Genomic DNA, 13147 nt, shown 5'->3' with positions numbered 1-13147 from the left:
AACAAAAACTAGAAATCACAACTTTTTAAATATCTGTTGTTCTTCAACTGCAAGAAGTAAATCATACTTTTCCTTGTATCTTTGCTCACAACTACTTCAAGTCTACATTATTTTAAAAGCAGTTTTTTCTCATCTTCTCAAATCAAAGCTGTAGAGTTCACTTTACAAAGCTGCTCTGAGAGAAATAGGCTTGATTTTGCACCACAGGGACTAAACCAACAATGTTCGTTCTATAACACACCACACATTCAGAATGAAGGGAAACAAAAGGAGTATTGATTCTGGTGAATGACAAGAACCTAAAAGACCCAAGTAAAAATTCCTGTAAGAGCAATTTATTCATGAACAGCTTTGGGAAAAATAAGTTAATAGAAATTAATAATAATTTATAAAGAATATAATGCACTTTGTTGACTGTAAAAATAGGTATTTCCAAGTCAACAAAGCTCCTTCTAATCTGTTTAGCTGACAGTTACAATCATTTCATATTTTTCCTCACATCTCTAATACTCATTTACTCCTTAACTCAGATTTAAGGAAATAGGGTGATTCTCAGTGCTTCTTCCTCAGAGAAAGAAATTAACAACAAACACTTCATTGTTGTACTGGTATCTAATAAAATGCATCAATATAATTTTAATTTCAAGTTCCAAGTCATAACATTATAACATTTCCATTAAAATGCTGAGAACAGGAAGCCAGAAGCTTCGTCATAGATAGCTATTTCCAAGTTACTGTTGTCTTAGACTACAAAACATTAAAATCAGTATATATCTAACTTGAACACTGATACTAAAAAGCCAGTTGCAATTTTCATTTGTAATTATGTAGATTACCATTCCTGACACATAGCTGCAGATAATTTAAACAGTATCAGAAGATAACTGCAGAACATTGGACACACAATCTGATGGAAATAAAAGCAAACATAAAACTACTACAAATATCATTAAAAATTAACATTACAATTATTGGAAATAACTAACCTTGTCCTATGATTGTAATTTCAGACACGCAACAAAATTAATTCAGTATTTTCAGAAAACAGAGTACAACTGTTTCTGTGTTCCAGAGGCTGCGATAATCTAAGTAAGGAAGCTAATATGGTATGGATGTATGTATTTCTTGCAGGCAAACATTAAGCCACAGATTTAAATTAGAAAAGTACAAGCTTCAGAAATCAAACAGAGATTTCAGTGGTATACATGCCTGTGTTTCAGATCCAGCAAGTCAACAAATGAAGTACAATTTTTCCATAGGACACAATATGCTAAGTTTCTTTGGAAAGCTAGGCATACCTCACATCTCTGACATCTCAAAATTTCTTACTAACAATGTGGTTTGAAACAGTATTTCCTAGAAAACAGTATTTGTCTCCATGATATCAGTCACAAATAATTTAACAAATATGATCAATGTTTCAGCAATGATGTATTAGGTGTTCAAACAAAAAACACATAGCTGAAGACATGTATAATGTCACTCAACTAGTAAATATTTAAGAAGATAGTGAAATAAATGGAGGGAGCTGCTATCATACTAATCGGAAGCAAAAGTTTGGCAGTTATACTTATTCCCAAACACTAGAAGCCTGATCAGTATCTGCATTATAAAAGGACTCAAATCTTTTTGTCATGAGTAACAGTAGCTGTTTTCATGAAGAAAGGATGTTTTGTAGAATATAACCATTTCTAATCACACAGAAGATAAGTGATCAAACAAACCTCACTGATAGGAACAGTTAAAATATCACAGTTACAAAGATTGTAGGAGGAAACAGAACTTTTCCCAAAAGAGCCAAATGCGTGCAAAATAAAGTATCAAAAAAAGAAACCATAATCAAATTTAGTTCATGATTAGATGCCTTTCCAGATCAAGAGACGGAAAAAAGGAAGCACCAGAGTGAGAAAAAAATTGGGATTAATGGGATGTTCTCTATGTGTTTCAAAATATTTACAAGGTATATAAATAGAAAGTGTAAAAATCAACTTTACTCACATTCAACAGTAAACTACTCTAAGTTTCTCTAAAAAACCAACACTATGTCCCACAAGAATGCCTAAAAAGATGAAGTTTCAATAGAAATTTGGTTGAAAAGGGCTGATTCAAGTCTAAGGAAAGGAACTTTTAGTCACTGAACAAATAAGAGAAGACATTACACACAGAATCCCATCAAAAGTAAGCATGTAAAATCAAACAGGAATCCATTTCCTTTCTTGCATGTAAGCACCAAATGACACAAGACCTTATGAGAGAAAAGGATGTAAGGAAGAAATCTGTATAAAGAGTAGAAAATGTTTGGCAATATAAATTAATACATTGCTAGTTACAGACATCTTGCCAGAAAAGAGAAAATGTCATATGGTTTATTATAAAATTTGGTCCAATATTTTAATTGGTTTTGGTGGTACTCTTCAGATACACTATTTTGATGTTTTATAAATCTTCTCATTCATAAGCCAAAACCAAGTTGAGGTCTAACGTACTGTGCAAGTCCCAGCTGCCTGGCAGGACCCAGACTGATTTCCCAACTGCTTTGCAATGATAAACGTGATCATTAGTTTAGGCTAGCTTTAAAATAAGGCCAGAAATAACATTTATCCAATCTACGATAAAAACCACAGGGCCCCAAGCACTTTAATTTTAGTACAACCCACAGGAATTCCCAACACCCCATTCTTTACACATCCTTCAGTTAATTTCCATCAGACTTCATGAGTGGCTTGCTATACAAGACAGCTGGATTCTGCAGTTGTTTCACATTCATTTTTTTTGGTTTATTGGTCAGAACTAGACAGGGTTAAATAAAGGATATGTTGGTTATTTAGAAGTCAAATTCGAGCTTCTGAGAAAAACTAAAGCTATTTTTGTGTAAGATTTTCCTGTTTCCTGCAAGACTTTCTTTTCCATAATGGTAGGAATTGCACCATGATGTGTGTGGGAAAAGCTAATATTACTTTTTACTCTTAAACATTTGCTTTTCTTGTAAGATTCTTTACCCCAAAGCTTAAGTAAACAAGCATATGGCATTCCCTAGCAGCATTCCCTGAATGTCAGAGTTGTTCTGTGTTGTCAGACCAAGAGGGAACAAGAAGCACAATCAATAAATTGAGAACATTTCATGCCCATAATCAACTCCTCTTGCTTTCATTCTTCAGGCTCTGTTAAAGAGTTTTGAAAATAAGCACTGTTATTTAATGAAAAACAATAGTCTTTCCTGAGGTTAAAGGTGAAGGATGAGAAACAAGTTCTTGTAAGTTAATACTGTCATGTTACATATTTGTTACTCTGATTGGAGTAAGTGCATATATCATGCAAGATATATATATATATATATATGCAATACAGAGACAGTAATAAACAACCTTTATGTTGTTTTAAAGATCTGCATAGACACCTGTCTTTAATATACAAAACTCTTTAATAGTCTGAACTCTTCCTACAACTGCCAAAGAAAAAGCTGTAAGGATACTCTTATTTGTATACTGATAGTAACATTTAAATTGGATAGTGTCTCCTGTCAACAACTTCAAGTTGTAATTACCAAGGCTTTCACAGCTTTTGGGGTTGACAGTTTCTATACATAGCAAAGAGAGACTTCCACGTAAAGACCACGCTACAGAACTGTCGAGGAAATCATGGAGGACTCCCTAAATGTAAAGATTCTAATACAAATTAAATTGTGCATTATATGTGTATATTTACATGCAGATCCTTATTTTAACTGCAGTACAGACACTCATTGAGAGGGAAATTTTTTAAGAAAATGAAGCCTTAAAAAGAGAAATTAATCTAGTATCGATGACAATATTCCGTGCTGGATTCTCACCCCTATTGTGCATTATTCCCAGCATAATTTCTTTATGCTCTTTTCTTGCAACTCTTGGGAAGACAAGGTATTTATATCTCACTACAGAGCTGCCAAACATAACTGAAACCAGTACAACAGTTGTCAGCATCTGATGTCAACTGAAAAGGCCAAAGCCTATTTAAGTTTGCATATGGCAAACTGATCTCCAGAGAGAACTTCTTATTCCAGGGAAGAAATATGGCTGTCAGACAGCCAAGTGTGACAGCCCACACTACTGAGAACCTATAAAAGGATTTTCCTGTTGTCTTGTCAAATAAAATCATGTTTCTTATTTTAAGTTCAAACTGATATAGTCAGATACTGGTAACAAAGTAAAAATTCTGAAATTTTAATACAGATTTTTGTTTCCTGTCGAAGAAAAGGTGAAAATACTCATATGCAACAGAATAAATATGGCTTGACAACTGTTAGATTTAAAATAAAAGTTTTACAGTAGAAGCTTGTAACAGTTTTATCTCACAGCTGTTAATACCCAAAGGAGAATGACTATGACATTTTAAAATTCCTATTATTTACAACTGTCCACACATTATTTAGTATTATGATAAAACCAAAATTCACTTTTACTACAATGTAATAATAATACCTGATTTCCACTCAGCTGAAAACAAAATTTCCTTTTCCCCTCTTGGGAAAAGAGAGGTAGTAAAAAGAGAAAATAACCAGTCAAAGTGAACACTAAGTAACCAAGTGGCAAAGTTTTCTTGTATGCAAGACATAACTAACGGGTCATGAAGTCAAAATAAACATTCAGGTTATACTAACAATATGAAGAACCAAAAATAAAAACACTGGAAGCATCTCACCTTTAGCTCTGCTTGTATGAATTCTGCCACGAACCCAAACCACTTCATCAGCCTTCTCCACTGTCAAGTCTTTTATTCGAATCAAAACCCTATCTGAATCACAGAAAAACAAAACAAAACAAAACAGCATTTTAAAACAGTTTTGGCTTTTGAAGCAAAACATTTTTCACTTTAAACTCCAAATACATTTTCGATCATTGCTAAATAAATCCAAACCATTACTTTTTGCACCTACAGCATAACAGATGTACTGAAAACACACAAGATCCCATTTCTTTTCTCAGTGCATTGCATTTGATCAAGTAGCTTTAAATTGGTTCAAGCTTATTGTTTGACTTCTATAGCAGGGTCAAACTGCACTAAAACAGAAGCAAAACTTACTGTAGTTCACAGATGGCAGAATCCAGCATGGCTACACTATTTTTGATAGGGCTTCACTGTGCTGCGCTGCACTACCTGCACTTATTAGTCCCTATTTCTGCTAGCTATGGGATGTCTGCCCCGCTCCATCATGCAACATGAAATTTGGTATGATGAACACGGCAAAACAAAGGCTCAGACATGACTATTCTCTGTATCTACATAAGTAGGGTGAATATCACTGTAATTATTATCTAAAATAAAGAAACCACAAATAAATGGGCATTAGAAATCAAAAGAAGATATATTTTGATAAAAACAATAGCATTTTGGAGCAATAAGACTATTACTCTGTAAAACCAGTAAAATCTCTTTGACAACCTGATCAAGCACTATTATCACTGTAGGAGCCAAGATCCAACAGAAAGAACCCTTTAAATTCCATGTATCCAAGGAAGCTAAATAACAACAAGAATGCATCGTTTGGAAAGGACAAATTTGGACAGTAGAGGGAAAAATAAAACTTATCAGGGAAAATATTTTTAAATAAATCAGGACTTTAAAAATTGTATAAAACCGTTATGAACTGCCAATATGCTGGCTGCATGCCACTGTTCTTTGAAATGTACTTCTTGAATTGCAATTTTCTGTAAATTTTTGGCCAAATGTATTTTTTCATGGTCTCAAACACTTACTTCTTACAGTATCTACAAATCAGTTGGAGGATATACAGAGCTTGCATAGAACCTCAACAGTTCTAACAGCTACACTTGTTCATTTATAGTTTGTATGTGATTAAAAACGCTGCTTATTAGAAAAAAAAAAAAAAAATCTTCAAGGGAGATATTGATCCTCACAGTTCTCTTCCAACACGAGATATTCTATGATTCTGTGATATGTAACATAAGCAAATTCACTCTCTCTGCCTTTTATCACAGACTTCTCCCTTGTGTCAAAATAACATTAAATTTACTAAGACGTTTCCACTCGTAGACTTTTCCCGCCACAACTCTTCCAAAGTTTGCCTACCCCAGGTTACCATCTGCTGTTCTGGACTCCTTCCCTCTGTCTCTGAATACCAGTCACAGCTTGCCCTGCAAGACTATTATTCTGCACTGGGAATTTTAGGGAGTTGAAAATGTTTATTAGCTTATGCTCAGGGTAATGTAGTTTTTTCTTCACAGACAGACCTCAAAACCAGAACAGAATGGATGTGCACAGAGAAATGTGACAGGAAAATGACTCAAATGTATTAATAATGTGTATGTGCACGCATGGATTGGGGAAGAGAGAAAGGGGAATAAAGATGTTATCACTTGCCAGCAACTTCCGATGTTCAAACTTTTATCAGAATAGTACTGTATAGGAAACATGCAACCAGCGCAACCCGTAAGCTTTAGTATTTCTAAGAGTTTGATATTCAGACGGTTAAAATTATCTCAGTCAATTTAAAACTGCATTGTTATAAACTTAAAACATTTTTCAGGCACAAGCATGAAGGCAGAATGAGCTGTTACCCTTTTTATGGATCCTTAGTGTTTCAGGAACCATCTGCATTAGGTAAATATTTTTTAAAGTCTTTTGGATACATAATGGTTCATGTTTCATTGAGACTAAACAAGGCACCTTTAACACAAAAATTTTTATATGGTATGAATTATTAAAAACTCTTTCACCTTTCATAAAAAGGTTAATAAAACAATATCCAAAAAGAGGCATCATAAAGTAATTTTTTCCAACAGCAGATCACAGAATCACAGGGTGGCTGAGTTTGAAAGGGACCTCTGGAGGTCATCTAGTCCTCAAGCAGGGCCACCTAGAACCAGTTGTCCAAGACAATGTTCTGGTGATTTTTTTAGTATCCCCATGGAGGCAGACTCCACAATCTCCCTGTGTCAGTGCTTGGTCACCCTCACAGTAAAAAAATGTTTCTGCTGTTCAGAGAGAACCTCCTGTGTTTCTGTTCCTGCCCACTGCCTCCATCCTGCCAATGTGCTCCACTGAAAAGAGCTAGATGTAGCAACTGATAGGTCACTGTGTTTCCCCTCCTTCAACACTTCCCAAATCTAGTCTTTTCCTCTGATTTCTAAAATGTCAGTAGTTCATGGTAATGTCTACATTTGTTAGTGTAAGCAATTGTTCATCTCTCAGTTTTTCTTGTCCAACCAACATACTGTACCTCAAATCTTTCCTCAGTACTCCTGCATATTTCACCTTGAATTCCCTTCAGTTCATTTCTATCTCTTCCATGATAAAAATGAAGCTTCTTGCTATTACCTTTAAGGTCCTCCCACCATACTCTTCAGACTACCACCTACTTGTTCTTTCACAAATGTAAGCTATACTTGCATTTTCTGTCTTCTTGCCACATAAACACTTACAGACAGCTAAATAACGCAAAGGGAAAGACGTTTTAAACTGTGCTACAGTTGCAGTGAAGACACAGGAACAAATATTTTAAAGGAAGTTCAAACAAAACACTCTGTAAATCTGAAATTACACTTCTAGCCCCAATTCAGTATTCATGCTATCTCACCTTCATTGTCATTTTGAATCATGTTTAAGGGAATAAAACTGTATTTTTCATTTCCTTCATGTATAGCACAATCTCTTCAACATTCTAAATATTCTTCCCCTTCTCTCAGAACTCTACTCTTCTAAACATGGGAGGAGAGGATAGAAACCCAAAAAGCTGTATGGGTTATATATGACAAAATCACTTTTCCACCCCCAGACGCCCATTCCCTGTCTGTCACATCAGCCTGTTTACGAAGATCATTTATCTTGCATCGTGGAGTTTTGCACAGTATGACCAATATTGCCACTGTCTCTGTGAAGTGCCAGCATCTTTACAATTCTGGATAAATTTGAAAAAGAGAAGATAAGTTTAATTAAAGAACCTGAAAGCCAAAAGAAGTGGAAGATGAAAGCAACTTCCAGGGAGAGATTAAAGTAACAGGGCTGAAGGGAGAAAAAGGGAAAGGCAAATGGAGTTTTACTAGCAATCACAGCCTCAAGCAGGCAGGAAGGACTTAAAGACATGATGTAACAGGGAGCAAGAACATCAAGTAGCCAGGACAGCCAGCATTAGCAGAAGAAAGACTGAACTGGGCCAAAAACCAAGGCACAGACGTGTGAGACTGGAAGAGCAGGGTGGAGCACCTATGCAACAACTTTGTGAACATGTAAAGAGGTTTTCATTTGCCTGCAGGAGGAACAAGGATCTAGGAGTACAGCAAGAGGGCAATAAGCCTGTCCCTTGGAAAGGGAGAATAATTTGCTCTGATTACTCCAAGCTTTTTAACTTCTCACAGCCAGCCAGTGTCCTCAGGACAGTGCAGCTACTATAGCAAGCCTAAAAGCGACAGTGCTGCAGACATCTGACTGAGCTCCTACCCACTTCTGTGCTCTCTGTATTGTCTTTTGGCTCCAGTTACCAGATGGTATGTGGATCTGCACATGTCATATCACAATCCATTATTCTGATGTAGAAATGGCATGTACCCATACAGACTCCAGAAACAAAGTTAATACAGTACAGACAGATGGGAACACTCCTATTTGCGCTTCCCCACCACCTTCTACCTCAAGCAATAGATTCTCCAAGACAGTCAATGCAAGCAGAATACTTTGGGCAAAAGCTCATACAAACTACTGATGCTGAGTGATGACTTCACCCTCCCACGAATCCTTTGATTAAGACCTCTTCCTAGCAGGCACTACTGAATCTTTAAATAAGAGGGCATTAGTCTCAAGGAAGGGACTAGGCTGACTTTGAACTTTTTTATTGTAGGCATTTTGGTTTTTATTGTTACCTAATTTTTGTGTTCTGGATAACAAGCTTCTAAAGAATGGAACAGTGGGAGTGTTGTAGGCTTTATTTTAAACCCAATGGAAAACCTACTCAATCTTTTTCATACAGTGGCTGAGACTTCTTTTTTTGATCGAGGGTCAAGGGGACAACAGATCTAAATACAGCACTCAACCTTTTCTATATAATTTCCTGCAGCTTTTACCATTTTCCTTCTCAGCATATTTTTTTTTTCTGCACAGTATTTTTGAGTGTTTGAGTATGAAACAACTGGCAGGGTAGACTTTCTCCATGACAGTAGGATTTGATCCACCATCTCAATCTGCCAGCTTGGATCTCTCACACAGTTGTTTGCTATGGGGTGTGAAAATGGCAGAGGAAACGCAGCTTGCAGAAACTCTAGCAAGCCAAATGCCATCACAGAAGAGTGCAGGGAGAGGAGATGCACCAGGGCAATCTTTCAGCCTAGAGTTAGCAGTGAAGGTTAACCAGTCAGTCGCTAACTTTGAGAAGTTAGCTTTTTCCTAATATTATAACTTTTAGGTGGCAACTGCACACCAATTTATGGACTGTTACATGTTACACTTAGCTATGGATGGCTGTGTTCCTGCCCCTGCCAGCAGTCATCCAGACCCCTAGGCAACTTCTTTCACTTTGCTAAGCTGGCTAAACAAGTTGTTACTATTTGCATGTTGAAATGGATCAGCAGAAGACCGAGCATGAGAGAGACCACAGCAGCCAGCAGCTGGGCTGGCTTACAATGTGATTTCAACTTTAGTTCCCTTTCTTTGACAGCTAGTATGTATTTTATTCAGTAATAACTGTTAACACAGTCTCTAATGACTTTCTTGTCCTATTGCATTCTTGACATAATGTTCCCCTTCAGTTGGTTTCAACCTATGATTGCTTTTATGGCTCCTCCTCTTCCCTACATCCTGAATTTCCCTTCCTACAGGAGGTCAATCAACACACCCATTCAGAGGAGAAAAAAAATCACCTAATCACAGATGATATTCCTTTTTTACATTTCACTATGAAGAAGTTACAAGAAGCCAGTCTATTACCTTCCCTCGTTCCTGTTTCATGCACTGAGTAATATGAAGATTAATATTTCTTGGGATGTTGGCCTGGGAGACTGTTGTGTAGCTGACAAGTCTTTCTGAATCCCAATTCCCCATCAGTAGAAAATGAGGATTTCCTGAATTCACAGTGGTGTGAATAATGATAAAACCCATAAATATTAATATGTAATATTAATGGATTTGGGGCTCATATGGAGGAGTAATGAAGGCTGCATAAGCAGACAGATATCCTACTTGGAGAGAGCGTTGTTGCAGCAAGCCATAGCAGAACTTACTCCAAACAAAGAAAAAAACTGACATCTCAGACTCAGTACATTATAAATAAAAATTTAATGCAAAAAAAGTTAAGCCTGCAGTGATGGACAGAGACAAAACCTGACAAGCTCTGTAGGGCATAGTCCAGGCAAGGGCAAAGACTGAGATTCCATAACCTCTCTGGACCCAGCTCCAACATCCAGCCACACTCATGAATTTTTTTTCTTCTATCTAATCAGAATTTCCTGTGTTCTGATTTGTGCCCGTGACCACCTGTCCACCACACACCGTCAAGAGTCTGGCTTTATCTTCTCTACACCCTCCCATTAAGTAACTTTAAACAGTAACAAGATCACTCCACAACTTCCTCTTTTCCAGGCTGAACAAGCCCAGCTCCCTCAGCCTCCTGTCAGAGATCTTGTGCTCCAGTCCCCTGAGCAATCTGCTAGCTCTCTATTGGACTGGCTCCAAAATGTTAATGTCTTCCTTGCACTGAAGAGCCCAAAACTGGACACAGCACTCCAAATGCAGCCTCACAAGTGCCAAATGTATTCAAATAAAGGGAAAGAATGGCAGCCGGATTTGAATGAAAAAGTTTGGTAAATGATTTCCCAAACAAGCACAGAAGATGTCAAGTATATAATTTCTTTTCTTCTTCTTCCTCCCCCCTTTTTTAAAAAATTTTTTCGTGTTTTTAACTGACCTGGTTTCTCTTGGGATTGTATCATTGATGACACTCCATATCTTTCCTTAGCATAATCCTAAAATGGAGGTGAGAAACATGTATCAAAGAAGCATACACAAAAAGATGAACAAAATAATTACAGAGTTAACCGAGATACAAACCAAATAGCTATAATATTAAAGTTAGGGAATTGTGTTTCAGGCTCATAGGTACACAAGTGAGAAAAGAGAATTGTGCCCTGTAAGAAAAAAAAATTCCAACAAGAGCAAACATGCATTAGGATCATTATTTGGTATACAGAAGTTAGTGTGAATACCTCTATAAAAAGCCTACTCCTGAAAAAATACTTGAGTTCTAGAGAAGTAAGTACATTTCTAAAAATTTTCTTCCTATATTCAGGCACACTAAGAAATCCAGCAGATCACATGTCATTACAACAGCCAAAGCAAGCCTGACTAACAAAATCTGTTAAGACACTGTAAGATGTGGCTTTTTCATTAAAATATCACAATTCTGATATCCCAACTAAGCCCACTCATTTCCAAATAAAAAAGCCTTGGTTTATTCATTTTATTCTATTAAGTCTAGGAAACAAAGTTCATTCTAAGCACTTTATTTAGGGGGTTTTTGTTTCTCTGCTTCTGATGAATTGAGGCCCACATATAATTTTACAGAAGCCACCTGTAACTCAGAATTCCTTACTGGTGATGCATTTTTGGCCTTTCAACAAGCAAAACTGATTTTATAACAAAATGAACTAATGCTCATTATTAATACTTCTTTTTTTTTTTTCCCTCCTTCTTGAGGGAATACTGGCCTACAATTTTTCAGCACTGATCTGTGATCTTCATGTACAAGGCAGAAGCATCTCCGGGAGCAGGAGCCCCCGGTGCCCCTGCAGAAATGGCCTGCTACGGCAGCTGCAAGCTCAGGTGTTTCTGTAGGGCGCTGCAAGGGGGAACGGGCACAGGAACGGGGCAGGGCTGTTTCTGATCGCCCAAGCAGGGCCTCCTCCACTCGCACACGCGGAGACCGGACTCCCGCGGGGCTCAGGAGACGCCGTGTGACCGGGGAGGGGCAGAGCTCTTCCCTCAGTCACCGACTGACTGGGCCCGGCGAAGGAGGATGGACAGGCAGGGCAAAACCAAAAGGCCAAAGGGCAGCTCTACGCCGGGGCCCGGCCAACCCGCCTCCCCGGGCCCGGCCTCCCCACCCCGCAGGGGACGCTGCCGCCCGCCCCAACCCTGCGCTAGGCCGGATCCTGCCCCTTCCCCCTCTCGGGACGGGCAGCCTCGACGCCGCGCCCACCCCCTCCCTGCGGAGACCCACATCGGCCGACGACGACTCTTCGCTCTCCGGGTGGCGGTCCTGGCCCTGGCCCTGGCCCTGGCCGCGGCTGGCGGCGCTCGGCATCCCGCTGCGGTCGGCGCTGCCCCCCGCAGCCCGGTTCGGCTCGGCTGGGCTCGGTTCGGCCCGGTTGAGCTCGGTTCGGTTGGGCTCGGGCCGAGCACGGTCCGTCGCGCCACGCCGCTTCCGCGCGCACACCTCTCGCGAGAGCGGCGGCGGCGCGAGAGCCGCGCGCCTGCCCCGCGCCCGCCCGGCCTATCGCGAGAGCGGCGCGGGGCGGGGGGCGCGCGCCGTCCCCTCCGCGCGGGGCCGGCGCTGCCGCCGCCTCAGGGCTGCGGGCGATGGCGCTTCCCGCCCTGCGGCAGCCGGGGCGGCTGTTTGCCGCCCCCTCCTCGCCTCAGAAGCCGAGCAGCAGCAGCAGCAGCAGTAGCAGCTGCATCCGAAGCGGTCGTTGTCACAAAATCGCCACCGTCCGCGCCTCCAGCCCTGCTCTGATGCTGAGGGGAAAGCTGCCGTGCCGCAGCAGAGGCGGGCTGGCCTGGGCCGCGGCTCTGAGGCTGGGCAGCGGGTGGATTTGGTCCTCGCTCGCCCCACTTCGCAGTTTGGCACGTTATGGCCTGAGGTAACGTGTTGGACCGGAGGTGGCTAACTAATGTGCTTGGCTCAGCTTGGTAGCCGAACCAAACTCACTTTTTTTCTGTCTCACCGGAAAACTTGGCTTGCCAGCACTTACCCTAGTAGCCATTTAGTCTCCTGCCCCCCTGCTAATCTCAGTGTTTATTATCAGTTGGCTAAAACCCACAGTAGGTCTGGTAGTTTAGGGAGAATGAGTGTTAGTGCGAATCCAGGTGTTTCCCTCCAGCTGGGTGCTTAAATCAATGCTATGGTAGCGAGGCTGGAGTTTGCTGCAGGTGCTGACTTTCGGATGGC

General features: G+C 39.9%; 1 protein-coding gene across 2 annotated transcripts in view; it reads right to left on the bottom strand.

Annotated features, from left to right (window-relative positions):
- Nucleotides 1-12416, bottom strand: part of DARS1 (aspartyl-tRNA synthetase 1) — a 41461-nt gene extending 29045 nt beyond the window's left edge. Inside the window, exons 1-4 of one of the 2 annotated variants that reach the window (XM_074910650.1) lie at nucleotides 12200-12416; nucleotides 10889-10946; nucleotides 4678-4770; nucleotides 68-72 (exon numbers count right to left, since the gene is read on the bottom strand). In XM_074910650.1, the coding sequence (XP_074766751.1) occupies nucleotides 68-72; nucleotides 4678-4770; nucleotides 10889-10946; nucleotides 12200-12283 (240 nt within the window). In that variant the 5' untranslated portion in view covers nucleotides 12284-12416. The remainder of the gene's footprint in view (nucleotides 1-67; nucleotides 73-4677; nucleotides 4771-10888; nucleotides 10947-12199) is intronic. The other variant, XM_074910649.1, reaches the window with a different exon arrangement.
- Nucleotides 12417-13147: the final 731 nt, after the last annotated feature.

The sequence above is a fragment of the Athene noctua genome, chromosome 7 (assembly GCF_965140245.1).
Source record: "Athene noctua chromosome 7, bAthNoc1.hap1.1, whole genome shotgun sequence".
In the NCBI taxonomy this organism is placed as follows: domain Eukaryota; kingdom Metazoa; phylum Chordata; class Aves; order Strigiformes; family Strigidae; genus Athene; species Athene noctua.
The sequence above is the reverse complement of the archived record's forward strand: the minus strand, read 5'-3'. Positions and strand labels throughout refer to the sequence as shown.